At 40.2% G+C, this 27,753-nt stretch overlaps 1 protein-coding gene across 1 annotated transcript; it reads left to right on the forward strand.

The window, feature by feature from the left end:
• LOC139729012 (trafficking protein particle complex subunit 10-like) lies at window positions 1-27,282 on the forward strand. The gene is made up of 21 exons (XM_071639937.1): window positions 1-103; window positions 2,854-2,935; window positions 5,280-5,415; window positions 6,424-6,623; window positions 6,990-7,191; window positions 8,767-8,878; window positions 9,454-9,701; window positions 10,194-10,340; window positions 11,350-11,541; window positions 13,165-13,256; window positions 14,600-14,740; window positions 15,224-15,342; window positions 16,452-16,805; window positions 18,726-18,901; window positions 19,565-19,703; window positions 20,256-20,533; window positions 20,997-21,094; window positions 22,758-22,881; window positions 23,557-23,760; window positions 25,756-26,134; window positions 27,069-27,282. Exons 1-21 carry the CDS (start codon window positions 79-81, stop codon window positions 27,260-27,262), a joined length of 3,642 nt encoding a protein of 1,213 aa, XP_071496038.1. The 5' UTR covers window positions 1-78; the 3' UTR covers window positions 27,263-27,282.
• Window positions 27,283-27,753: the final 471 nt, after the last annotated feature.

Below are 27,753 nucleotides of genomic sequence, written 5' to 3' on the forward strand. Positions count from 1 at the left end.
TACGACCTCAATCACTGTCGAGAAACGGACTTTCAATTCATTATTTTTCATATCTTTTAGCAGAAAAATGACAGAATAATGGAAAACAAGCCGATTGTGACATGTAAGTGTTTCAGATTGCCGTTTCATTCTGACTGAATATCGCTAATGAACAAGATTATTAAAGTGTGATTGTGGATTTGAAGACACATAAACATAGCGTCGTGTACAGTCCCATACGTTTATGATCGCGTATCCTACATTTGATAGCACCGTAGACGGTATGATCAATCCATTTCACAGTTTCAATAATCTGTTAGTGTTGCGTTTGCCCCGTATTTACCACAACCACTGAGCTGGTACCACTAGATTTTGACTTGTAAACCGTGTATGTGGATCAACCAACTCGTATAAGATCTAACGTATGTAGAGGATAGAGTCTAAAAGTTAGATTCTATAGGGTCTAGGCTATATTATTTGAGCTATGAGATGCCCTTTAAATTTACTGCTTTAGTTTTTAAGAGTAGATCTAACTGTTAAGACTAATGCACTTGTCAATGTAATGACTCACCCCACTACCCCCGGACATGGGTGCGTCATTTCCTCGTTTGGTCCGTCAAATTTGTGACCCGGGTGTTCGTCATTTTACCAGCTTTGTCCGTCAAATTTTTGACCGAGGGGTGCGTCAAAATCCCATCATTATCGGTCAAAATTTTGACCGATGGGTGCGTCATGGTACGTCACTTGGCTATGGAAAATAACACGCATTATTTTGAACCGAGGGGTGCGTCATGGTACGTCGCTTGGCTATGGAAAACTGCACGCATTTTTGCAAGCTACCAGTACCGGATACACGTACCGCGAGTGGGACAGTGAGCGCTTTCCCGCGGCAAGTGAAAATCAAAGTCGGGAAGCGTTTTGGAATGAGAGGGAAAAATGCTTGCCAGAATCTGGCAAGCAAATAATTTAAAAGCCATCCTTTCTCCTTACATTTTCCCTCCAACAAACCCATGAACTCATGCATACTCAATCTCAAACCAGGGACTGTTCAGCGATGTAACAACTTAGTTCAACCTTTTAGTACTGTCGAACACTTACATGTAGTGCCTATTGCATATTGCGATGCAACACCAACACACATTGCTATCGAAGAAAGTTCGTTTACATTCCAATACAATGTGTGTCTAAATAATGTTCTGTGGTGACAAAGGCGAATTTTTGACAGTAAAAGAGGCGGCAGCAGAAGAAACTGCCTGCCGCATGCCATTTTCTGCTCGCGGGATAGCCCGTCCAGACGCGTGATCGAGATGCTGTTAGCTGTGCGAATCTCTACGTACGGTACAGCGACTAGGCTGTATGTAGTTACTCGCGGGAATGCCGTGGCGTGGTGTGTACCTGCGCTGCAGCAGTATGCATCCACCGCACTAGCAATGGCTGCGCACACACAGCGCATCTGCACACATGTGATTGTCATGTATGGATTGCATGCACAGAATACATACTACTGTACGGAACATCGTAGCAGCAGCGTGATAGTACGGTGAATGACGGTACGTTGCTTACAGGGCCATGGTAAGGGAAACTTGCCGAAACTTTTACAAATTATGTTTACGAACCAAAAGAAAATGAAATTGCTTGAATAAAATGTATGCAAAAATCGTTTCAGTATTTACGGGGGTGCGTCAAATGTACCGAGGATGTCCGTCAAAAAAGTGACCGAGGTGTGCGTCACTTTCAACGTGTTGTCCGTCAAAAAAGTGACTGTGGTGTTTGTCACTTGCAGCGTTTTGTCTGTCAAAAAAGTGACTGTGGTGTCCGTCAAAAACCCCGTGTGGTCAGTCAAAAAATGACCATGACGCACCCATGTCCGGGGGTTGTGGGGTGCGTCATTACATTGACAAGTGCATAATGTCACAAAGACTAAGAGATTGGTCCTGTTTCGAGCGATTGATGTTTGTTCATCAGTTCATCACTGTTCATCAATCATTCAGCGATCATGTGACAAATATTGCGCTCTGACCATTCCGAATACTACAGTATAGAAAATCTACTTCTACTTCTATGGTGCTTCTCATCAAAGCCTGTTCAGCAACTGGATGGGACACGGACAGGGACACTTTGATCTTAAACTTAACACGTGATAACAAACTTTCAAATTGTTTTGTATATGACTAACAGTATATGACTAACAGTAATTGTGGCTGTAAGCGGCCGTGAGCCCATTTACGGCAGGTACAACATATTCGGTAATACACTGCAAAACAATGCGACACGCTCTATAAACGTATTACCACACATATACTTTGACACTACCAGTACCAACCTACAAAGAGCAACTGATAATATGGGCACAAAATCTGACAAAAGTGAAATTTTCTCACCTAAATGACAACATATCACATCCAAAATTGTATTTTCGGTACTTCTTTATATCACAGTTAAGAAAAAAGGGCCTAAGAAACTGGATTTTTTTTGTTTTGTTTTCCCAATGTTCGTGGATTTTGAAAACGTGTCCTCCCGTAAAATAAAACTTACGTGTGACGATGTGGGCAGCCATTTTATTTTTTTCTGGAAGTGGATGCTACAATGTACCTTTGAAAAAATAAGAAAAATAGGAGAAAGACATCAACAACACTGGCACATCCTCAGTGTCTATCAGTCCTTGAATGGATCGCTGTCAGTCCCATGCTTGCTTGCTGATTAGCATTCACTGCTTCTTTTGCAGCCTTGTAAAATAATTCACAATTCACTAATTCAATTCAGTCATTCAATTGATCATGCTTATTGAGCTCAAAGGCTGTAAGGTATAATGATCGAGATTCATACATGTAATTCATTCCATTTAATGACAAAATGTATATTCTTCTTTGCTAGGTCATGGAGAGCAGGAGCTTTTTTCATCCATTCATGCTGAGTTGGTACAGGGCTTACCACGAGAGGCTGTAGAATGGAGGAGGTGAGCCATTATATTCCTTGCAGGAAAGTTGAGTTCTTGCAGTATCACAGTGTCTCTGAGAATTCTCCCAATTCAGTATCCTCCTGACTCAGTCCGGGAAATCTGCTCATGAGGGGGGCCTGTCTCACAAGGCACTCTCCCCCTCATGAGCACCTCTGGGATACTTAAGAGGCTTCCTCCCCACAGTGCTCATGAGGTCTCCTCGTCACTTCTCATCCATCTCACATCTGATATATAAATGGTTGCAAGTTCGCACTATGATTTCTTGTTACACACACATGTCCACTCTCCCTGACAATATGAGAAGAAAAAAAAATTATCTAGTTGTTTTGATTAAAACTCATTACAAAAAACCCAAATAGATAGAATTTTTTCTTCTTATCATAAGGGAGAGTGGACATGTGTGTGTAACAAAAAAAATCCGGATTGGACTTGTTGTCTATTTATGTGCTAGCAGCAATACTGTTAATTGTGGTTGGTCCGTAAGCCCTATAGATATGGACTGTGATTGTTGCAAGCGAAATGTCTGTAGGCTAGCAAAAAGTATTCATTTTGAGATTGGACCAGCAGTTTTACCTCTTGATTTTGAATTTGATTTTTATGATGTTTAGCTTAGGGTTGCCATATCAAAAGAAATAAAAAATTTATGTACTTCTTTAATGTTTTCTTTCATGCAATGTGAACAAAACAAAGTATAAAAACTTGTTGGTGAATTGTGAATCTTAATCACATGTATCAACTGTATGTGGGTTGTGTAGATAAAAACAGAAAACACTAGTTGTGTACATGTTTTTCCACCAATGTAGAGGCTGTGTTTGTATGTGAATATGTGATGAAAAGTGAATACAAATGTCTTCCTATTTGCATTAAATCACATTATCAGTGCAAAAGCTTCCCTTATGCAATTATGGTGTAATGGACCAAGTAAATCAGATGTTGCCAAAGAGATGAACAATATGAATGGTAGTTTTCACATTGATAAATTTTGATACAAATAATTCCTAACATACTAAGACCCTAAATCTTTTTATGCCTCCGCAACAAAGTGGCCGGAGGCATTATGTTTTCGGGTCATCCGTCCGTCCGTCCGTCCGTCCGTACGTCCGTACGTCCGTCCGTACGTCCGTCCGTCCCGTTTTGTTTTTGTCGATATCTCAAGAACCGTGTGGTGGTTTTACATCAAACTTGGTATGAGGGTATATCCTTGGGGGATAATACTTTGTGTGGATTTTAGGGTCACAGGGTCAAAGGTCAAAGGTCACAGGTTATTTTGTGAAAAAAATTTGAAATTTCATGTTTTTCTCCATACCTCGCAAATGGTTCAAGGTATCTTCATGGAACTTAGTATATATGCTTGTACCGATGGGCAGTGATTATCTAGGGAAGTTGGGGGTCATGGGTCAAAGGTCAGGGGGGTCAAAGGTCAAGGTCAACTCCTCAACATATCACTACTTTCCTTATATTTATGCAATGAATGAAGGTTTTTTTTTTAACTTGATGTATACATGTATTACCCAATATATATTCTGTGGGAAGTTTCTTGCCAAAAGGTCAAAGGTCAAAAGGTCAAAGGTCAAGTGAAAGTGCTGAATTGCACTTTTTCCTCCATATCTCAAAAGTAACTCAAGGTATCATCATGAAACTTACATATTTATGCATGTTCAACCTAACAGTGATTCTCTTTGGAACTGTGAGGTTAAAGGTCAAAGGCCAGGTTTAGATAATGCTATTTTTCCATTTGATACTGAAATTAAACTTTTTCTCAATACCTTGAAAAATTACTCAATGCATAAAAGGGTCAAAAGTCAAGTAAAAATCATCAGTTCCCCAAATACCTGCACTCTGACATTTTAATCATTCATCCAATTGAACCTAGTTCTAGGAAAGTGAACATTCAGCACATTTGTGTCAAACCTGTCATTTTAATAATTTGCCAATTGTTTGAAACTGTCATCACACATTGTCAAGACATTGTACTATAGACCTATTAGGAGAAGCATGCATTATGGCGGAGGCATATCAGTCGCCGTAGCGATATATCTAGTTTTTTTTTTTTTTTTTTTTTTTTTGCAATCTTGGTTAAAGATGACTGTCCATCTTATGAAATATTGTTTGGGTGCATGAAAAATATGATAGATGAAAAGTTATGGATGCATTAGTAAGTGTGGAATATATCATCACATTAGATATTTGCTGTGCTCTGATGTACGCAAATGCAGTGTATTGTTTTATCCTTGTGAACGTACATTTGCAATTCTTGATTCCTGAATCTCAATGTATAATTCATGTCAACAGCAAAAATAAGAAACTTACTCTTTGGTCTGTGGTACTGTCTTCCTTCAAGGTCATATGGGCGTGCCCCAAAGATGATCCATGTGGACGTCAACTTTGTCCCCTACAACTCTGACCTCCTGCCATCCGAGAATGACCGCAAGTTGCTGCAGCTCCCTGTGTTTCACATGTACTGGACAGAGTGTCCCGTGAGTTGGGAAGGTCTTTGGGGTGAAAGCGTGGCACTTTCTATTCTGTTTCGGTCAAACAGCCTTTCGTCCATTGTGTCTCAAACTTGCTTAGTATTGAAAGAAAAATGAACTCAGCACGTGAATTTCAGTCACTTGGGCAAAATATCGTAAGAGAAACATTAATAGTACTTATCATCAAGCACTTTTGACACATTTCCTCCTTGTCAGCAAGTTGTCCTCTATTTCATATTGAGGGCTGACAGATTTTACATGAGGCTCCCTTATAAGTTAACCCTTTCTCTATCAGAACCTGGTGGCCTGTGTATTCAGCCTATGGGGATTTCAGAATTCGGTATTGAACAAGTTAACCATCCCTTCTTGATCTGATGAGAAAATTTAAAAGCCTCCTTGATGTAGATATCACTTTGTGTATCCCTGATGGCTCTTTGAAACCTCACAGATTTTGATTTAAGTGACAGCCCTAGAGAACGTCATCAGGTTTGCCTCATGTTTATTCCCATCAAAGTGTGTGTAAAGACGATATTGTAAACAACTGTGTATGGTCATGAATAACTCAACACAAGGAATGGGTATACAGTGGACTCCTGTTATAACAAAGTCCTCAGGACCATCAGTCTTTCTTTCGTTACATCGAAACTTCGTTATAACTGAACACATAAACAATAAAAAACAGTAGAGTGGATAATTTTGTGGCCTGAATTATCACTTCAGTGTAACTGGAATTTCTACTGTAAAACATGATATATTCGCGGCATGAATTTTTCGCGAAATGGAGCCGACGGCCATTTTTTGCGGCATGAAATTTTCGCGAACTGCCACTGGCATTCAATGCATATAGTGTAGACAAGATCTTTTGCGTGCATTTTAATTTCGCAAATCTTGGCGTTCGCGAAATTGAAATGCACACGAACGTTCCTTGTTTTACAGTATACAAGCCTGTTCATTATAATGGGATTACACTGTACAGTGGTTATCTTATGACTGACATATTCTTCCACCTCGTAGGATGCAGATGCCTACAAAGTGTGCGTCAAGAACGACATTGCGGCCTGGCAGCAGTCCCTCAAGGAGCACAACGTCAGCGACTGGCTGATCGTCCTGGTCGAGACGGCCAACCCCAAGCGGGGGAACAAGCAGAAGTTCCTGCCGAGGACATCGGTTCTTGACAAGATAAAGAACGACTTTTGCAGCAAGCAGTCTGACAGGTTAGGATGACAAAGTTCATTGTCTTCTGATTTGTGCTTCTTGTGCTTCCTTACCTCCCTCCCCTCATAAAAGATATTGAAGTTCTATCAAACTGCATAACCAAGTTAGATTATTGGTATGTTTGTTTGTTTGTTGTTGTTTTTTTTTCCTCTGGCCCTTGTTACATAAACATCACTGTCTTTCCAAACCACCAATTACATGTATATAATACTCTAGGACTGACACCATCTATTTGAAGACTGTGTCTCATTTTATCAACTGTATTTGTCATTCATCTCCTTTTTTCCTTTCATATTCCAAAGCTGTGTGTGTTCATTTTACATCATGCTTTCTTTAAAATGTGAAATCTAACAATTCCTATGCAGAGTGATAGTGCTGCACGAGCCCAACAATCCAGTCCCCACGCCAAGAGCCCAGGACTCGCAGGTCCTGTTCCTGCAGCGGCTGCGCAGCCTGATCCTCCTCGCCTACAACCGGGTGCTGGGCCGCTTCGAGGAACTCATACGGGCGGAACGGGAGAGCAGGAACAACAAGGACTGGAACTTCTGCCAGTACTTTCTGCTGCAGGTATGTTACAGCGCATCCAACTGTTATGAATTCGCATAATTTGTGTCATTGTTTCATTTTGATGTACTTTAAAACCAGAAATTTTCACGTTCATTAAACTTTCATGAATTTTCTGAGGAGACAAGATTCAGGAAAGTAAAATGCAAGTGAAAAGCTTAACTTGTCTACATAGTGCATTGAACACCATTGGCAATTTGAAAGTTTCATGCCGCAAGAAAGGCTGCCAGCTCCAATACACAAAAGTTTTATGCTGTGAATGTTTCTAGTTTTACAGAAACAAATAATGTGAGGAATGGCATGAAAATGAGAAAAGAACATAAACCCTTTACGTGCTTGGGCACATAGCTTTAAGCCATTTCCTGTGGGAACCTGGTGGCCTGTGTATTAACCCTAACCAGGCCGTGCTTTTTTTGATGTTCTGTGGCTGGGGAGGGGTTGATTCAACCCCCCCGAGATCTCGGCCGTCGCTCGCACAATCACCATGAAAATTGGCACATACATTACCTGTTGCGTAGTCTACCAAACTATAAAAAAAAATGGAAATTTTTCTCATATTGATTAATTATGTTAATATATGCGTAAAATAATACTTTTTGCTCTAAATCAGAAATTAAAGCTCCTAGAATCCTATTTTTTGGTGATAACATTCTTTGTAGCATTCCTAACAATGTACATGAAAAAAAATCTGGTATCAAAATCAATTTCTTATGTATTTTATTGTTTTATGAATTTCTTATGTATTTATTTGTTTTTTGACCTTTTGTTTTATCATTTTTTTTCTCAAAATTTATGACAGAACCTATTTCAAGCATAATTATGCTAAAATTAATTAGTTTCAGCCTCTGAAAGTGAAAATAATCATATCTTTATGAATAAGAAGAGAAAACTCCATTTGCATAGACTTTATACACAAAATCACGTTTTTGAGCCATTTTTGGTCCAACAGGCATGTATAAAAGGTCGCGCAGCGTCGTAACGGTATGCGCAGTTTTCGCGAAAATGGTGTCAAAAGATGCGCAAGACTTGAAAGTAAAAAAGTCAGCGAACGGCGCGGTCAAAAAATTTCGTGCGGCGGAGTAGTCGCGTAAAATGTCGAGGGGGGGTTGATTCAAACCCCCCCCAGCCTTTTTAGGGTTAAATCTATGGATATTTCAGAATTCAGTATGGAATGGGTTAACTTGCCTAGTTTTTTCATCAGCATTCAGTAATTCATCCAAACTTGACCTAGTTGTAATTAACAAGCCTACTCTTGTGTGACAATGTGCCTCAGTCCAACAGGGAGGCTGTGGTGATACAGTGAGGATTAGGAGGGATTAGACTGAAACATTTCGATGTAAAATTTGGAACATGTTTCTGTTGGGAATGTCATACACAAATCTTGAGAGTTTTATAGGAGTTTCAATTAAGTTTGAAATCACTTTTTTTGGGGGGCATCTTTATGGCGTGAATATGTCCAGATGATAGAGGATTCTAAATGAGAGGGGGCCAGATAACTGAGATTGGACTGTATTATCAAAACTAGAGTAAGTACACTGTACTCAGCGTCATTTTGTGATACCTTGCTGTTATGTGCAGGAAGAACTTGCCTTCATGTTTGAGACACTGAGACAGTTTGAGGATGCGCTCGTCCAGTACGATGAACTGGACGCCCTTTTCTCCCAATTCATCATCAACTCAAGTGCTGGAGGTGAGAGTCGTCTGCTCCACAAATCTTTGAAATTTGGAGATATTGGTTTATACAGAACTATAGTGTAGGGACATGATAATGTTTTCAGTTACAGACCCACAGGCGACTCCTGTTATAATGAAGTTCTCGGGACCAGCAGTTTTTTTTCCGTTATATCAAAATTTCATTATAATCAAACAAATAAACTGTATAAAGATATGTCGATGATTATTTTTGGCCCTGATTTTACTTTGCTGTATCCAAAAATTCGTTATAATTTTTATTAAATATAACTGTGTTTGTTATAGTGGGGGTGCACTGTACAATTTCTGTTGGAAGTCCCGATACCAGTTTTAATGCTTTCTTTTCCATGTTGTAGACTGGTCTATGAACACAGAATTTTATGTACACCTCCATGATGAATATGTTTCCTAACATTTCAAGGCTTGCCCAAGATAGCAACAACTAATGCATGCAAACTTAATACCAGGTTTTTGAAACGTTGTAGGTGTAACAGATAAATACACAACACTTTATGTGTCCCTTTTTCTGTCCCTTTCTGTCCCTTTCTTAACCCCCCCCCCCCCCTCGTGCAGCAACTCCAAAGTGGCTGTCAGACTTTCAGGCCCCGTGCCACTGCTGGGATGGCCTGAACCTCTCCAAGCCAGTCAACATGGACAAGCGGGAACTCCTTGAGAGGGGCAAGCCCACCCTGCTGGACGTCAGGAACTACCTGTTCTCTCGGCAGGCTGCCCTCCTCTTCCTGCTCAAGAGACCCTGGGAGGTGGCCTATCGAGCTCAGAACTTCATGCACAACTGTGTCCAGGAGCTGAAGATTCTTGAGGTAATCAAGAGTTATAGTGCTTGCATGTTTTGCCCCCCTGCCCATGAAGTTTCAGAAGTTGTTCCCTAGAGGGGCGGGGGGGGGGGGGGGGGGGGGGGGGGGGGGGGTGGAGATCCAAAACTTGACATATGGCTCAGACCAGAAGTTTTAAGATTTTGTTTGGAATTATAGTATGTTTGTGCATTTTATTGTGGGCCTTTAGATACGAAGAGTGGAATCAGTGCCCCAGACTTTGATGCAATTAACTGACTGCATGGCTTCTAAGGAAACTGATAGAAATTTGTGTGTGTGTGTGTGTGAGTGTGTCTATATTTGTTCAAAGTGACCTCTATGGTGGCACATTTGGTATATCAAACCTGATGCGTGACTTGATGAGGATTTAAGATTCTTGAGGTGATTTAGCATTAAATATCATACACCATGCCATACAGAAATTTTGCTTCGTGGAACCCTTTTGATTACGTAAGGGATGTTGTCTTTTCTGTGCCGCAGGTGAGCATGCCAGAGGGGAGCATTGCATGCTGGGTATTCCTGAGCTGTCTGGAGGTGCTGCAGAAGTGCGAGAGGAGCAGCGACGCCGCCCACATCAACACCTACTCTCATTACACGGCCAGCCTCTGGCTCTACGCACAGAAGAAGGTCGGTTTACCGCAGCCATTCTGCGTGATGTTTACTCGAGTTTCTCCCGAGCACAGCCAGTCTGTGTAATGTTTACCCAAGTTTCCCCCCAAGATTTATTGCGATGTGATGTTTTGATTGCTGCTTTTGGTTTTTGTCTAGTCTTCAGTCATGCGGGCCCATTACTGTGTTACACCCCCATTCCACAAAGATTTTTTTTTTCTCATTGGTCACTCATCGGAAGCAGAGTTTGTTGCTTCAGGCCACCCACCATGCGACTTTGTTGGTTGACTATCAGGTCAGTGTCAGACGTGTGGCGTGTGATCTTCATCGGACGATCTTGCCTCATTGGATCACTGCCCGACATGTCTGACACTGACCTCATAGTTGACCAACACGAGTCGGATTCATAAGACCGTGATCCAGTACACTTTGGTGGGTGGTCAGAAGAGATAAATTTTGCTTCCGATGAGCAACAGATGAAAGAAAATCTCTGTGGAATGGGGGTATTAATGTATTCTGTATTCTACAATGTATTCTGTGATCATGTTTGTATCAAGTGAAAATGAATGAACTGAACTGAAACGCATCGTCACCTGAATATTTTTGTGGTTTTGTATTTAACAATATTGATAATAGAAATAAAGATGATGATGAAGACAGCAATCATCAGCAGCATATGAGGTTCAAATTATTGTCATTGAACTTTTTCTTGTTCCCGTTATTAGATTGCTTGTTTTTAACATCATTATCACCTTATGACCTGCAGCAGGACAGGAAGGGAATATAAGAAATCATTGCAGTTTGCACCATTCAACGCTTTGTCTGTTTAAATGGAAATATTCAGCATACAAAACTGTCGTGCAGTTGTAAAAGAAAGTAAATTTGGAATTTTGTAAGGCTCTGTAAAAGTACACGTGTAGGTTACCATCTGTTAGTCACGACTACTTCAACTGCACACTTGTAGGCGCGATAGCGTGTCACCTGTGCTGGAGTATGCACGATAACTTGTCACTCCTTTACCCGATAGTTGCACGAGTTGGGCCTGCTGGCCGGCCTGATGCCAGACACTGCTGGACCGACATCGGAGCAGCTGAACTCGGTGGTGGACCTCCTGTCTGGAATGGGGCAGACAGCGGAGATTGGCGCCAGGGAGAACAGCCCCAACCAGATGCTGCGGGAGGCTCTCAGCTCCCAGGAAGCCTTCACCAAGCACTACCTGGTGAGTGAGAATCTTGCCCCATGTTGCATGAAACTATGGTAACTTTACAATTAAAGGCATAATTTACCATTTGCAGCAGAAACAAAAATCCAGCATTAGTGCTTCAAAATAGTTTTGAAATGAGAGCTAGGGATAGAAACAACCATGTAAAAATTTGCACCCATATAATCAATGTTAAGTATTGTGAAGTATACAAAATGTGATCATAGTTATGATAAAAATGTTTCCTCCGTCTACAGATTTCGTTTATTGAGAAAAATAGTGATATCTCCTTATATTTTAGGCTTTATTGCAAAAATATGATATGGTAGGATGTTTTGTGATACAACTGACCTACACATATGCATCAAATGCAATATCTTTAACATTTTTCAAATCACTGCTCCCAAAGGTAAACAGGACCTTTAATGGTAACACAGCAATCTATGGTAACTGCCGTAGCATCACCATTCTATAGTCAATCAAAGCTGAGAAGTTTGCAATGGTTGCCCTTGATTTCAGAGTTACCATCAATTTCAAAGTTATCATGATTTTTTGCAACAAGGCCCAGATGATGTTGGCTGCATAAGTGTGGAGTCTCCCAGCATAGGGTTACTGGGACTAATGATATAGTTTGACTGAAATTTTGACATCAATTAAAGCATTAACAATTTCAACACCAACAAGAACCATGTCTTGTCAGGCAGTCACTTTTTTTTCTTCAAAATATGACAAAAGTTGGAAACTTTGTTCAATCCATTGGATTCCTTAATATTTTGCTTAATTGGAAGTTTGACAACTAGAATGGCATCCAATGACCATACATCATCTATTGTTACCTCCGCCAAGGGGGGAGGTTATGTTTTCGTTACCGTTAGTTTGTTAGTTAGTTTGTCCGTGTGCAAAATAACTCAAAAAGTAGTCAACGGATATGGATGAAACTTGCAGAAAAGGTTGAGAATGGCACAAGTAACAAACGATTAACTTTTGGTAGTGATCCGATAATTTTTTGGGAATTTATGAAGGATTTTTATATTTTGGCAGGTAGGGTCAATGAACTTGGGAGTTCAGGCTGCGCATATTTGAGGTTTGCATGCGCGCACTAAAGTGCGTGCTCAAGTTTCTGCTAGGGCGAGGCACGCCCTGCAGCTGAGGGTTTATGACGTAACAAAGGCTTCTATATTGGGAAAACGGGCGGCTTTCAGCACACAATGCCATAAGTACGTAGCCTATGGGTGGAAATCACTGATCTCTGTGGAAGAACAATTAATCAGTGGTGGAAATGAGCTGCGTGCTTGGCGGAGGTCTGCGCTCTCAGAGTGCTTCTCTAGTTAACTATATGGGAATATGCCTCCCAATATTCTAGCATCACATTGAATGGAGAATATTTACAGTGGAAGATGTATAGACAAGGGACTTTTACAAGAACAGACTGCCTAATGCCCAAAGTGATCATTGCAAGAGAAAGGATATACTTTGGTATTTCACAATTATGAATATGAACAAGACAGCAGCAGAAGAACTATTGCCCTGGCATATTTGTGCATATTCAATGCCCTCAAAACACAATGCTGACAGCACACAGTGACTTACTGGGAAATAATCTTGTTTTGTACTGTTCTGCTTGTTGTAATTACAATCCAGGAACTGTCTGAGCTTGCCATGGGAACCTTCAAGCACATTGGACGGATGCGCTCAGCGAGGCTGATCGGCCAAGACCTGGCCAAGTTCTACATGTAAGTACGCTGCATCTACATAAACTGTCCGGAAGGTTTTTAGACAGTGGCAAGCAGGTGCAGTGCATATCAGCCTTAGAAATGTGGTGACTGGCAGTGTGTGCAACTCATGCTGCAATTGGCAAGAAATATTCAAGATTTCATATTGTTGTGCTACTTGTGACAGTGGGTGATTTCAAGTTCGGTGCTAGTGCTAGTTCTAGTGCTAGCTCCCAAATAACAGCGTTAAATCGAGTTCCAAAACTGACGGTCAGATTAACGAGGCGATACTGATCAAAATTATCGATCACCAGCACTAGGTATTGGAATCACAGCACTGCGAGCTCTGCGGGAATTGCGGGACGAAAAAAGTGATGGCGCGTGATTACAGTCAAATATTAAAAGATGTAGCCAAAACTGCTTAGTTTAAGTCACTACACATAGTGAGGAAGATGGATTAAAATGCCACAAATTGCATCCATTCCCCAAAATACAATTATCTTAATTTTGCTCCCAGGCTCAGATATATAAAGCCATGTCTGGAGTGTTCATGTTCTTTACGTGGGCGACCACTGCATTAGCATAGACTTTGCATGTAAAACGTGCATCTATTATGGATGTGAATACGGGTCTCACACGGCAACACTAACACCAGCACCGAACTTGAAATGAAAAAAATGATACTAGTAATCCCTAGGGGCTAGTGTTAGTCAGTGGGGAAAAAGCATGTAAATCGCTAATACAAACAGCGGAGCTCGGTTCAGCAGATGACATTCAACACCGAGCCCAGCACCAACTACCGGAAATATGTCATAATTTTGAGGTCAACTCCCAACACCGACATGATTTCAAGTTCGGTTTTAGCACCGGTGCTAGTGCTGAGATAGCGCTAGCACTAGCACTAGCACCGAACTTGAAATTACCCAGTGAGTGTATCTGTCTTTTGGAGAATGAGTGTAGAGGGAACACAACTTCATTAATTAAAAATATTTCACAAGTGATATGCAGCAGTGTGGTGGATGCAAATAATATTAGTGTAGTTGTTGTCAGTTACTGTGAATGTAAGTCACCAATGAAGTAATTGGCTAGGGGAGGAGGGAAGAAGTGAAAGATGGTTCAGTGCTGTCTGTGATGTTGTATATCTATTAGAACATTGCAGAATGAATAGTGCTTCAGTGGAACAAATGATAAAGTTCGTAATAAAATTAGCTTTGATGCAAATAGAATCCCAGTTGTGTATGACATATATGGTATCATTGAACCTCGTTCAAAAGAAAAAAAGAAAAAAGAAAAAAGGATGGAGGCAGAATTAGGAGCTATGCCCTGTCATGTTGCCACTCCATATCTCTTTTCTCATGGTGCAGGAAAACGGGAGAGCTACACAAAGCGGAGACCTTCCTCTCCGATGCCCTCAGGATCTATGAGAAGGAGGCGTGGCCTTGGCTGGTAGCCTCCACCAGGAAGGACCTGGCCGAGTGTCACAAGAAACTGGACAACAAAGAAAAATATCCTTTGCTGTTTTAATCCTTTAAGGCTTTCGCACCTGAACTGCTGTTTTGATCAGAGTTCCGTCCATTCATGTATATGTTTTGTCACTTACCATTGCTCTGCATGTGATAATGCAATGCAGGGGAGGAAGTGGATTGGTGTCAAGAGTTAATGTAGAATGTACACCCTTCTACCCTCCCCTTTAGGTGGGAAGAATCTCCTTCCGGAACTCTTGGAGAGTGATAGGTCCACCCCCCCCCCCCCCATTTTCTTTTATTGGGGGGGGGGGGGGGGAGCCAAACCGTTCTACGGCCCCTAGACCAAAATTAATCTTCATACCATTAAAAATTAAATGCATGCTTTCATTATGTCACAGTGGTGCAGCAATGGTATGAGTGAACTTTGAGGAAAATGTAATGAAAGTCAGACCAACGGTCAGATCAGTGTATGGGATGTTACTGTTGGTGCAACATATTGGATTCCTTGACTCTTAGTCCCACATACCTGAAGCTGTGCTGTCAGATAGCTGCAGAGGCCCTGCTACCAGAAAGTGAGCGACAGGCCTATTATGAGGAAATGAAACGCCTCACCTCTGAGGTCGAACAGAGCGAAGATGCAGGTATTTAAAGTGTTATTTATTGGGTGTTGAACACATAATCGTGAACTCCTCGTTACTGGTCACAGAGGAATTTTAGGAAGAAATCTGAGTGTGAACCATTCAAATCATCTGGCCATGCCCAAAAATCAACCCCCTTCCCCCTTGACAACATAAATCACCACAAAGCATTTGATATCATTTATATTACAATGCAACAGTGTCGCTAAGGTATGAATAGCATTTTGTGACTTGACAAATTTCAGTGGTTACAGCTGTGATATGATTTGTTTCATTCAGATTCTTATTGCTTTGCCACTTCTATTACAGGTGCATTCATTCACATTAACTGAGTAAAATGTAGAATACAACTTATTGTCACATATGTTTTAATAGAAAAACAAACATTAACACCAGGTACTGAATATACTGAAATTTTTGCTGTTGTTTTGTTGTGAATTTTGCAAATTTATATTCTCAGTTGCCAAAATGACCATGAAAAAATAGTGAAAAAAAAACCAACAACAAACAAACACAATACGCACTGTCCCAAGCCAGCAAACTAGCATTGCAATATCAAGTGACTATAAGACGAAGGGCCCCAATGCCATGCTTTCAGGCCCCTTGCTCAAATCCTTGGAATATTGGTACTTTTGTTTTTATGAGATTTAATCTCATTCGAAATGAGATTTGATATGAGATTTAATCTAATTTCTAGCAATGTTTTCACAAAATTGCTTATTTGAGAAATCACTCTTCTGAATGATGGTATGTGTTTTTTATTTTTCAAATGATCATGATACTGTAAAACGAGAAATGTTCGCGTGCATTTTAATTTCGCGAATTTCGCGAGCGTGAAGATTCGCAAAATTAAAATGCACGTGAAAGTTCTTTTGTACACTATATGCACTGAATGCCAGTGGCAGTTCGCGAAAATTTCATGCCGCTAAAAAGGCCGTCGGCTCCAATTTGCGAAAAATTCATGCCGCGAATATATCATGTTTTACAGTAACATGGAGGCCACAAAGTGCAAAATCAAAAAACTCATGAATATGTCTCATCAAGTGCCATTCACAAAATTATCAGCGTGTACAGTATCTAATGAGGACTGAACTATATTGCCTGTTTTGCAGGGGACAGCAAGTCTCTCATTCCACTGGACACGATATGCGCCTTGCCAGCCCTTTCTGTCGACCCTGCCGATGGTCATGTCGGCAAAGAGGAGGCCGTCTCTATCAAAGTCACCTTCACCTCACATCTCCCTGCACCAATCACTATTGACCTGATCACTCTGCAGCTGCATGATCAGTCCATGACAGGGGGTGTGGCCACTGATGGCCAGCCAATGGGGATGGAGAAGAGCCCCTCCCAGGACAGCCTGCAGAGACTGAGGAACTTGGAGGCCGTGTCAAGGGTCAGGGAAAAGGGCGGGGTTGGCGTGACCCCTGACTTCCAGTCCGAGGTCAAGATGGCAGGAGAAGTGGATAGTAAATTCAAATTTTCTCTTTATCAATTATCAAAGAGTCAGTTTAGTTCTGATATTTCTTGCTTCAAATTATGATATGGTTTAGTGTTTCAGTATATTAATCAGTTTTATCATTTCATTCCTTGTCAGTATCAAACCTCATAGGACTCTGACCCAAGTCTTCCCAAATCATGTACACATTTCAAAGGAGTGATCTGCGTTTTAGTTAGGGGACATATCATTTCCAAAATTTATTGCTTTATAACTTGTTGAGGATAGGCTGATTTTGCTACAACACGCATTTCCCATAGACGCTTGCTCGAGTATACTTGGGACTCATATTCAGCGGGTTAGTGTGATGTTTGATTACCATTAATTTGAAATGACTGCTCTGCATTTTAGTCATGTACATATCATTTCCAAAATTTATTGCTGTTAAATTTGAAGAATTAGTACCATTACTTTAACATTACCCGGAAATTGGCAACATAATGTGGTCCACACTTCAAGGCACTTGATAATATAGTTAACAGCTAACAATATTAGTGGTTGCAATTTCTATCAGTTCTATCACGAGAAAAAATGGAGAAAGAAAATGAGCAGTTTGCTTCCTCTGCTTTTCCGGTAGAAGAAACAGGTAAGATTGATTTCAAAGCTGAAATTAGTGAAGAAAATGCTGGCATGAGAGACTGATATTTCTGTTAAAGGGAAGCAGTCCTGAGATTTTCACTGTACTGATAATTAAGAAGAGTGAAAAATATAACCTTTCACCAATTTATACGCGTGGACATCAAAAATTGTCTCCGTACGCGATTTTTAGAAAATAATTCCTGCAAGCGATCGTGTAAGAGCCTGCCAAAAGGTGCAACGTCATTGATGCCCTACTCTCAAGTTGACAGCCGTGCCTCAGAAAACCAATTTAAGTGTTCAAAATGATCATATCTGATTTTTTTCATAAAATGTGACAATATGTGGTTTTATTATTTCAAACAAAATATTTCAAGCTTATTTATATATACAATTAATATAAAAATAAATAGTAAACATGTATTTATAAATAATTAGGGATGACGAGCAGAACACCGCTGGAAAGAGTTGTGCATCGATGACGTATGACTCTCCGCCAAGACTTGCTCATTTGCAGAGTCACACTTTTTTAACCGAAATGTACGAGCTTATTTGGTGATTTGAAAGTTTGTTTTTGATGAAAGTAGTTCATTGGAGGTACCAACAACAACATATTTTTTTACATTTCGTGAGGACTGCGTCCCTTTAAGAAAGAAAGCTGAGCTGCACATTTCACATCTAAGGTAGTATGGTATGTCCCAGAAAAATATTACAATCAGATTTTTGCACTGATAACACCCATTATGATTAAACCATCCAAATGCTACTTCAGGGTCTTAAAATATAACATCTTAGCTTTATTTTGCAGAAAACCCCATTCAATTTGGTTAGGCGGTCACAGAGAAATGTGGATTGTTGTAAAGCATGTCATGAGTCTGATTCTTCCAAGTTTAGCACTTGGATGCTCTTGGAACTGCATATTAATGTGTAAACACAATAGACAAAACTAGGGATTCCTGACATGCTCTACAAAAATCCTCATTTCTCTTTGACCACTGAAGCAAATTGAATGGGGTTTTCTGTAAGATGTGGGCAATGAGTTATAGTTTCATACCCTGAAATTGTGTTTGGATTGATTCACTATTTTTAAAGTTATCATTGCGGAGGGTCCCGTTGTAATTTTTTTTGGGGACATACAGTACAGAACACATCAGATCAGAACATCACATAAACAAGAATTCAAAAAAGTAGATATAACGAAGGTAACAGAATTATCAAAATGTTGTCCTTTTTGTCAGAAAATCTTGTTGTATGTGTGTAGTTATGCACTGCTCTTTAACATTAGTGTGCCTCTCTTGATCATTCATATCTTCAGTTGAGCTGAGCACTCTGGTCTGCCGTAACGCCCAAGCCTTGCTGCAGAGGCAGGATAGCTCCTCCTCTCTGGGCAGGACCAAGGATGTGGTTGTCAAGGAGACATGCTCCAGGTCGCTGACATTGGAGCACGTGGAGATGCAACCTGGGAGGAACGTTGTAGAGTTTGAATTCAAGGTAAAGCTGCTACGTGGAGAGCCAATGAACATTCTGTATAAGCTGTTGTTTTCGCGAGGATTTAATTTTTGCAAATTTCGCGAATCACAGTTGGATCGCAAATCTAACAACACGCGAAAATGCCTCCATGCGCTTTGTTGATAGAGCATTTAAAACGTAAGCGTCGGCGTCAATTCGCGAAAACAACATCTCGCAAAAATGTCTGTGACCTCGTCATTCGCGAAAATATCTGTACGCGAAAATAACAGCATATACAGTATACTTGAATCTCTCTGAGGATACTTGTGTGTGATAAATACCCTGCAATAATTCCTCCCCCTCCTTTCCTGAGATCATAGAATGAACAGAAGTGTAATTGTGCAAGTATGTGTATCTATTCAAGTTTGCACCTCGAGTGATCCATGAGGTTTTAAAGAACGAGATTCACAGTAATAGATGTTTCTAGGAGAGAACAGTACCAGACCTGCAATGAGAGTTCAGAGGTCACTTTTGAAAGGTCAGAGGTCAGACTCTGAAGGTTGAAAGGTCAAAGATGATCGACAGATGTACAGAAGTGAAAGTCTTGCCAAATGTAATGTATTGCCTAGGGTGGTAGGCACAAAGGGGCATCTTGAACACCGTCTCATCATTTTGATGTCTGCTTTTGTCCCTTACCACGTCAAGTCGGAGGAGAATGGTACATTCCAGGTACGGCAGCTCGTCTTCAAGATTAACAACGCAGAGTTTCTTGCCAACACTGAAGACTGTCCAGAGATTGAAGTGTTCAGCAAAGAAGCGCAGCTGTCCATATCCTCCAAGTCTGGTAAGTAATATGTCCCCTAAATCACTTGTGGGCTACATATATGCTCCTCATTTTGGGAAAGTATATTTTATGTCTCTTTTTTATATTTTTGACCATTTCAACTATTTCAGGAACATTTTTCATCTTGTATCTTGTGTCCTTCAAGAACATTGCCCTTTGTGGGTCTATGTCTTCGTGAAACAGAACAATTTGTAAAAGTTGTCCTGTATGAACATGTACTGTATGACCCAGACTCAATTGTTATATTGATTTAATGAAGGAAACTTCAACTTTTCCATCCTTTTTTTTTTTGCAACTTGCTGCGGAGGAATAGGATGGGACACAGAGATGGGTTAGGCTTATTTCATTTCTTTGATGTGTGGTGTACCTGTTGGTAGGCAAGGCGGAATACACCATGTATTTCGAAAAATTTCTAGTTGGGTCATACTTTGGAAGTTAATCATTACTTGCATATAAACATATGAGGTGTATGCTGCTGTTTCTACAGATCTATAGAATGTGCCAGGCGAAACTAATATTGTCTTTGCTGTGATATTCTATCATCTTGCCCAGGTCTCCTGTCTGGCATTCCACAAGTTGTCAACCTCGGCCTCACCACTGGCCACTCCCCCGTCGCCACGGGAACCTCCCTGGCCATCACCACGCCCGCTGCACTCAGCGTCCTCCCGTCCAAGAAGGAGGAGTACGAGGTGGAGTCTTCCCCGGAGGGAGGGAGCATTCAGTTCTTGCAAGATGTTAAAAGCTACAGTGAGATTGCCCTGAAGGTTTGCATCGTGGCCGAGATGGGTCGACAGACGGCTGCAGAGAGAGAAGAGAAGGAAAACATTCAGGTAAAGAACTCTCCACAAATCTCCCTGTTGCATATTTACTGTAAAACACAATATTTTTTGCAGCATTAACTTTTTCGCGAATTGGAGCCGATGGCCTTTTTCCCGGCATGAAATTTTCACGACTTACCTCAAGCATTCAGTACATATAGTGTAGACAAGAACATTCATGTGCATTTTAATATTGCGAATCTTGGCTCTCCCGAAATTAAAAGGCATGCGAACATTCCTAGTTTTATAGTACATTTAAGTGTAAACATAGAAGCATTACTTACCAACATTTTAATGAAGAATTTGTATGATCTCCAACCAGTTTCTCTTTGTCACAGTCCTTTAATATTGATTTATGCATTAAACAATGCCTGCTTAGCATTATGATACAAAGTAATATATTTCACCATGTAGGAGTAACATAACTTTTACATGTATGTTCTGATCTCTTCTGGGGATGCATTTCTCTGTACAGTTCTCTGTGGAATGTCCATGGTCGGAGACTGTCATGACGACCCTTGAATTCAGCAACCCTTTCACATTCCACCACAAGATTTACACTGCTGGACAGAGGTGAGTGAGCTCTTTATTTTCAGTTTTTGTTAGTGCAAGCAAAAACAAACAAACAAACAAACAAACAAACAAACAAACAAACAAACAAACAAACAAACAAACAAACAAACAAACAAAAGTCAAGTACAGTATATACTTTCACCTAATATTCATTGCGCTGTTTTGTCGGTCTGACCTTGAAGAGTTAAAGATGTTCAATATATGCATATCTGTATGAATGCTGAAGCATTCACACTGAGTGGTGTATTTATATGCATAAGACATGCACTACATACAATGTATATACAAGGATGTAGCTGTACAACAAATATGAACAAGCAGCATTCCATGTTTTCCCCCATTCATCATTTGGAAGTTCCTCTTATTGCCAGGGCAGTTGAAGACATCTATTAGGTAGTCATTTCCAAATAAGAGTCACAATCACTGACACAGAAATGCCAAGTCAGATGTCACAAATTTTTGTCACTGACAAATCAAGGACATCTCAGATTTGACAAGGAGGAAACCCTTTGTGTAATATGATTTGAAGCATGTTTAATTTTTATATGTTTGACCAGAGTCCATGAGGAACTAATGTAGACCCAGATGTTTGTTTTTGGTAAATAGGAGCATACCATGTAGGTCCAAAGTTTCCTCGTGGAAATTCATTACTGAAAGTAGATATGACTGATCAAAGGGGATCTGTATATGCAGTGTGTATTGTCGCTGGGATGACAAAACCGTGTATCTCAAATTTTGATGAAAATCCCTTAAAAAAACAACAACAAACAAACATCAGATAATCAGTAATGAGATATCCTGTCCAAATCCTAGCTGTCTTATCCCCCAAGGGAGCTGCTTCGGCATGCCAAAGAAAAGGTGATCCCGTTTCTTATAGTGCTTTGGCTGCCATGCCTTTTTGCTCTCTTGAACATTTGACATTTTTGAGATAAGAGGTTTTGTCTCCCAAATAGTGATGTATTAGTTTGGGAGTCACAAAAACAGGAAGGGGAACACCACTGATGGAATGCATTGCAAATATTGTTGTTGTTGTTTTTTTGCATCCCTTTGCAGTGGAGGGAAAAGCCCTTCGTGTGATAGATAATTTTTGTTTTATTTTTGTATTTACTTTTCTAGTTTGTGAGAATTTGTTTGTCTTCTAAAACAGGAAGTTTGAGTGAACTGGCTCATGTTCCAGTTGACAGATGCAGTGATATTACACAGACTTAAATGCCACTCATTATCAGCTGTACCAAAATGAATAATCGAAGATTTAGAAGCAGTATTTGAAATCTTATCATAAAGCAATGCTCTTGAAGAAAGATTACAGTCACAGAAGTAACAAGTGGACATCACAAATATTCAATTACCATGTACAGTGCCTTTATAATAAAATATGGTCATAATGAAATTCTTGTTAATCCCAATTACCATGTACAGTGCACTGCCTTTGTAATAAAACATGGTTATAATGAAATTCTTGTTAAAGTACAGTAAGAATTGAGGTCCTCAAATTATCATCTAAATATCTTTATAAACTTTATTGTTCACCTGTAATGAAATTCTGATATAACTAAAAACAAAAACAAACTGGGGGCGTAGAGGACTTTGTTATAACAGGAGTTGCCCGTAACACAGAGATGTACCTTTGACATCGAGCAACCTCTTGTTTTAATGTTACTAGGAAATTTCTGCAGGTGTCTGTGCAGAGCTGCGGTCGTCCTTCATTTGAACTCAGTAATGGGTCACTAGAGGTCAGAGGAGAAAGGTCGCTGACGCTGACACCTTCATTTCGTTTTACATCTATTGTGAGTACACATGCATTGAAAGAAAGTGTAAAATGTTAATATTGGTATAGTTCTTACTCCCTATTTAGATCTCATTTGCATATTTTTGTGCGATGTATAGGCTTGCGTTCGTCACACCGAGCTATGCCCTTGTCGTCTGGCAGTTTCTGGAATGTTGACTTCTACTCATTGAAGGAACAGTGAATTTCTTACTATTTAACCCTGTGCATGCCACATCAATTATTTGTCCACAGGTTTGTGTGTAACATGTATGCATATTTGACTCAGTGGCATAGAAATGGTTAACAGATGTTCAGCATGGTAACACTGTAAACTTGAAACAAATACCCAGATTCCCTTGTCCACTTTGGCCTTTCTAACATATGAATGCTGGAATTGTGGGGCTGGGCATTTGTTCCAAGTTAATTGTGTCACTGCCAGCAACCAGGGATAGCCTTGTGGTAGTTTTGCTGTCCGGAAAGCAGTAGATGACAGGTTCAAATCCTACTGGCTACTTTTTCTGGTATGTTTGCTAAATTGTAGATCAGCAGTTGCGACCCTTCAGATATATTTGTACAGAGTGATAATTGATAAATGAGCCATGGCACATCTTTCACCCCTGTGCATTAATAATTTCTTTCCTCGTTCGATATAAGCATTATTGGCTAAATTGGTTATTTTTTTCTTGGTAACCAGCCACTCCAACCAGGAAAGACAGTGTCATACTTATGGGAGGCCAAACCCTGCACAGAATCCTGGCCCTTCGATATGACTAGTCTACAGTTCTCAGTCATCTATAGGCCACTCGATTTGAATCTGGATGCAGAGAGTGCAGACACTCCCGACGACTCCACTCGGGATAGAACAAGCTTCTACGACTTTGACATTGAGAACTATCAGGTATATAGTCCTACTCTGCATTTGACTTTGTACCATAGAATGAATCAGATTCTCTGTGTTGCTAATCTTGTTTATAAGTCTTATTTGTAATTGCATATCTCAAAAAAGCAACTCTGATACAATACTTGTAATAGTACATTGATGATGATTTTTGCCCTCTTGCCAAAAAAAAAAAAAAAAAAATGATAGACACATCCACACACAGCCATTGACTATGTTTGGGTATGTAAACTGAATGAATGTGCAAGCACCTTTGAAGTCTACTTTGTTGATATGAAACAGGAAGACATAGTGATGCTGTTTGCATTTCAGACTTTATACTGCATACAGCAACCACACATAGCAATCACCTATTATTAAATATTGAAGATGCATGATGAAACTGAATAAGTGTTTCGGATCACGTGAATACTAGTATTTCGCGTGTATGTGTGTTTGTGTGTGCATGTATTGGCATGTGCCTGCAAGATATGGTGAGGAACAAACTTGGGTTAGAATTCTGAACAAAAATTAGCTTAAGTTGTATTTTTATGCCTCCGCCACGAAGTGGTGCTGGAGGCATTATGTTTTCGGGTTGTCTGTCTGTCCGTCCGTCCTTCCGTCCGTAATGAATTTTGTGGACAGCGTAACTAAAAAACCTTTTGAGGTATCCTAATGAAACTTGGCATGTATGTGTATTAGGGGGTGAAGTTGTGCCTATCAACTTTTGGGTGCACATGCTCAAGGTCAAAGGTCAAAAGGTCAAGGTCAAATACGTAAAATTTCACTATTTCCACCATATCTATGCAATGCCTGAAGATATTTTCTTAAAACTTAATGTATACATGTATTACCCAATTAAGATTCTCTGGTGAAAGTTTGGGGGTCATGAGGTCAAAGGTCAAAAGTCAAAAGGTCAAGTAACAATATCAAAACTTCAGTTTTTGCTCCCTAACTTGGAAATTGTTCAAGGTATCTTCATGGAACATAGTATATATACATGAACTGACTGGCAGTGATTATCTAGAGAATTTAGGGTTCATGGGGTCAAAGGTCAGGGGTCAAAGGTCAAGGGCAACACTTCAACATGTTACTATTTCCCTCATATTTATGCAATGCCAGCAGGATTATTATTTTTTTTTTTACACTTGGTATATGCATGTATAACCTAATAGAGATTCTCTGGAAACTTTTTTTTTTTTGCCTCAAAGGTCAAAAGGTTAAAGATCAAGGGAAAGGGCTGAACTAACTTTTTCTCCATATCTCAGAAGTGGCTCAAGTTATCTTGAAACTTTCTACATATTTATGCATGTTCTGCCTGACAGTGATTATCCTATGAATTTTAGAGTCAATGGTAACAATGTGCTTTTCAATACAGAAATTGCACTTTTTCTCCATACCTTGAAAATTACTCAATGCATAAACTTATGAATGGGCAAATTCATGTTAAAGTCCTTAAATCTCCAAATACATGCTCTCCTATTCATCCAATTAAACCTAGGTCAAGGAAGGTGAACATTCAACACATTTGTGACAAACTTGTCATTTTAATATTTTGCCAATTTTGTGAAAATATAATCACACATTGTCCACATGTACTATAATAGACCTATTAGGAGAATCATGCATTATGGCGGAGGCATACCAGTCGCCTTAGCGACATTTCTAGTTTATGGTAATGAAATTTCATGACGACCAAGAGATTGTGGTATCTACATATGATTGCTGAACCTGACTTTATTCATTCAACCATCAGTTAAAGGGCAATTTCATTATTGCAAAACAAGCAAGTGAAACAGTTGTTGTGTAGTGTCTTGGAAATGAAACATTTTGCATGATGCTGTGCCTGTTATATTAGCCGATGTAGTGGCGCAAAACTGTAGTCAGTCAATATCCAGATGCTGAGTGCAAAATGGGAATTATTCGCATCCAATGTTATACTGGCCGCTTGATATCAATACTGCAATGTGCTTCCCTAACCCTTTTCCACTTGACCTCATTATCGTTATACCACAGACTCTGTTTGAGATCACCTCGATCATCAAACCTCCCCAGAAGGAGGAGCTCTGCAAAGCAGGCACCCTCTGCTCCCTTGATGTCACAATCAAGATACTGGACACGCCTACCGCAGTTGCCATGGCAAACTCATCTGGGGACACGCCCACAAATACCCCACTCACGCCCACAGTCCAGAGTGTGTCCTCTCTCATGTACGAGATTGACACGGACGGAGGCATGTGGGCAGTCTGTGGGCGCAGCACCGGTGTCGTTACCATGCCAACCAAAGGGTCAGAGATCACAGAGGTGACACTAGAGGTCATCCCGCTGGTGGCTGGTTTTCTGCCCATGCCTGCCATCAGGTTAAGCCAGTACATGACTGGTGTACAAGCAAAGGGTAAGCTGACTCTGCAACTCATGTGGCTTGTGTATTTGTCATATCTGTCTATTCATTGTTTAGCGAAATCAAGTCTGCAGTGTCAGTAAATTGTGAACAAAACTTTACTGATTAATTTCATTGTGACTGAAAACATGAATCAATTGTGCAATTTCAATTTCAGTGTCAGAGATCAAAGATATGCAAGTTGAAACGTTTCATAACTTCTATTCGCATGGTAAAGAAATTTTACGATTAGCCTCTTCTTCATAACAGGAGTGAATGAACAATGTCTAACATTTGTAAACAAATGGCCGTCATCATTTTCAATTGTAAAGTAGAGAGCATCTGAAAGGCAGAATACTTATTCTTGTAAATTATCAATGCCATACTTAGCTATCACGTTCCAAGATTTTTGAGCAGGAGAGGGAGCAAGAGAGAGAAAGAAAAAAAAATTGTTGGAATGTTAGCTATGCCTAGCAGTCAATGTAAAGTCTGCTCAAATCATGCAGGAAAGGAATAGTTAAATTCCACTCTGAGTATCAGAGTCGGTGCACACATTATTGTATGGGCTTATAACGTGCCCAGTGATATTAGGAGGGGGAGGGGCAGAGTAGGGGCAATGTAGGGGCAGCAGAGGGAGAGGGGGAGATGTTGAAAACAAAAATTGGGGGAGGATGGTCAAGGGAAATAACTTTGATGTATCCAAGGCTTTTAAACTATAAACATTTCTAAACCTTGCTTTAGCCTTGCTATATTCCTTGCAGTTTAAAGTTTGTTGGCATTTGTCAGAACAGCTACACAGCCATTGTATGCTGAAATGTATGGATTATTTGATTGATTTTTTTTCCCCAGGAAGTTACATCCATTGTTTCAGCATGGCATTGTGTGTCCCATCATATCGTGACATATCACAATAATTAGACCCGATTTCTTCCCCACTTTGTAACCACAGATGGGAAACCCATGACTGAAACGAACACAACCAATGCCAACAACCAGGCATCTCATCACCATAGCAACTCCTCCGACAGGAAGCCCACCATCTTGCCATTCCGAGACAGCCAGGTCTACTACAGGAGCAAGGCGTGCCAGATACGAGTCCTGCCAGAGTGCAACCTCAGCACGGTAGAGGTTGCTGTGTCCTGATGGAGTAGTCTGTGTTTTGGAGTCAGGCTGTGCTATATGTGGCTGCAATGTGAACCAAACTCTCATCCCAGAAAATTGTGACGTTTTATGACAGTTACAAGAGAATTTTTGTGCAAATTCATAGTGCTTGTGAGAGAAAGGTATTACCCACAACTTTGGAACTATAGAGTTCATAGTGAGAAAAATAAAAATCACTAAAAAGAAATAGTTTTTGAAATTCATTGCTGTTGAATTGATGTGAACATTCATGGAACGTTGATTGGAGAGGGCTGTTAGCCTGTATGCAAGTGATGCATCACAGAGTTATTGTGATATGTGTACAGTGCACTCCCGTTACAACGAACACTGTTATAACGAAATTTCGTTATAACGACGTAAATCTTCTGGTCCCAAAATTATCACCATTAAAGTCTATGGTACAAAATTCGCTTATAATGAAAACGGTTATAGCGAAATTTCTGTTATAACGAAGTCTTTTCCGAGTGCCACAT

The sequence above is a fragment of the Diadema antillarum genome, unplaced genomic scaffold (genome assembly GCF_040938485.1).
Source record: "Diadema antillarum isolate AM-2024a unplaced genomic scaffold, OU_Dant_1.0 seq00000215_RagTag, whole genome shotgun sequence".
NCBI lineage: Eukaryota > Metazoa > Echinodermata > Echinoidea > Diadematoida > Diadematidae > Diadema > Diadema antillarum.

Bases quoted from the DNA above. Each gene is read 5' to 3' on its own strand.
- LOC139729012 (XM_071639937.1), top strand. From the start codon at position 79: ATGGAAAACAAGCCGATTGTGACAT. The intron at 7,192-8,766 runs GTATGTTACAGC...TGTTATGTGCAG, and splicing joins GCCAGTACTTTCTGCTGCAG to GAAGAACTTGCCTTCATGTT. The intron at 13,257-14,599 runs GTAAGTACGCTG...CTCATGGTGCAG, and splicing joins GACCTGGCCAAGTTCTACAT to GAAAACGGGAGAGCTACACA.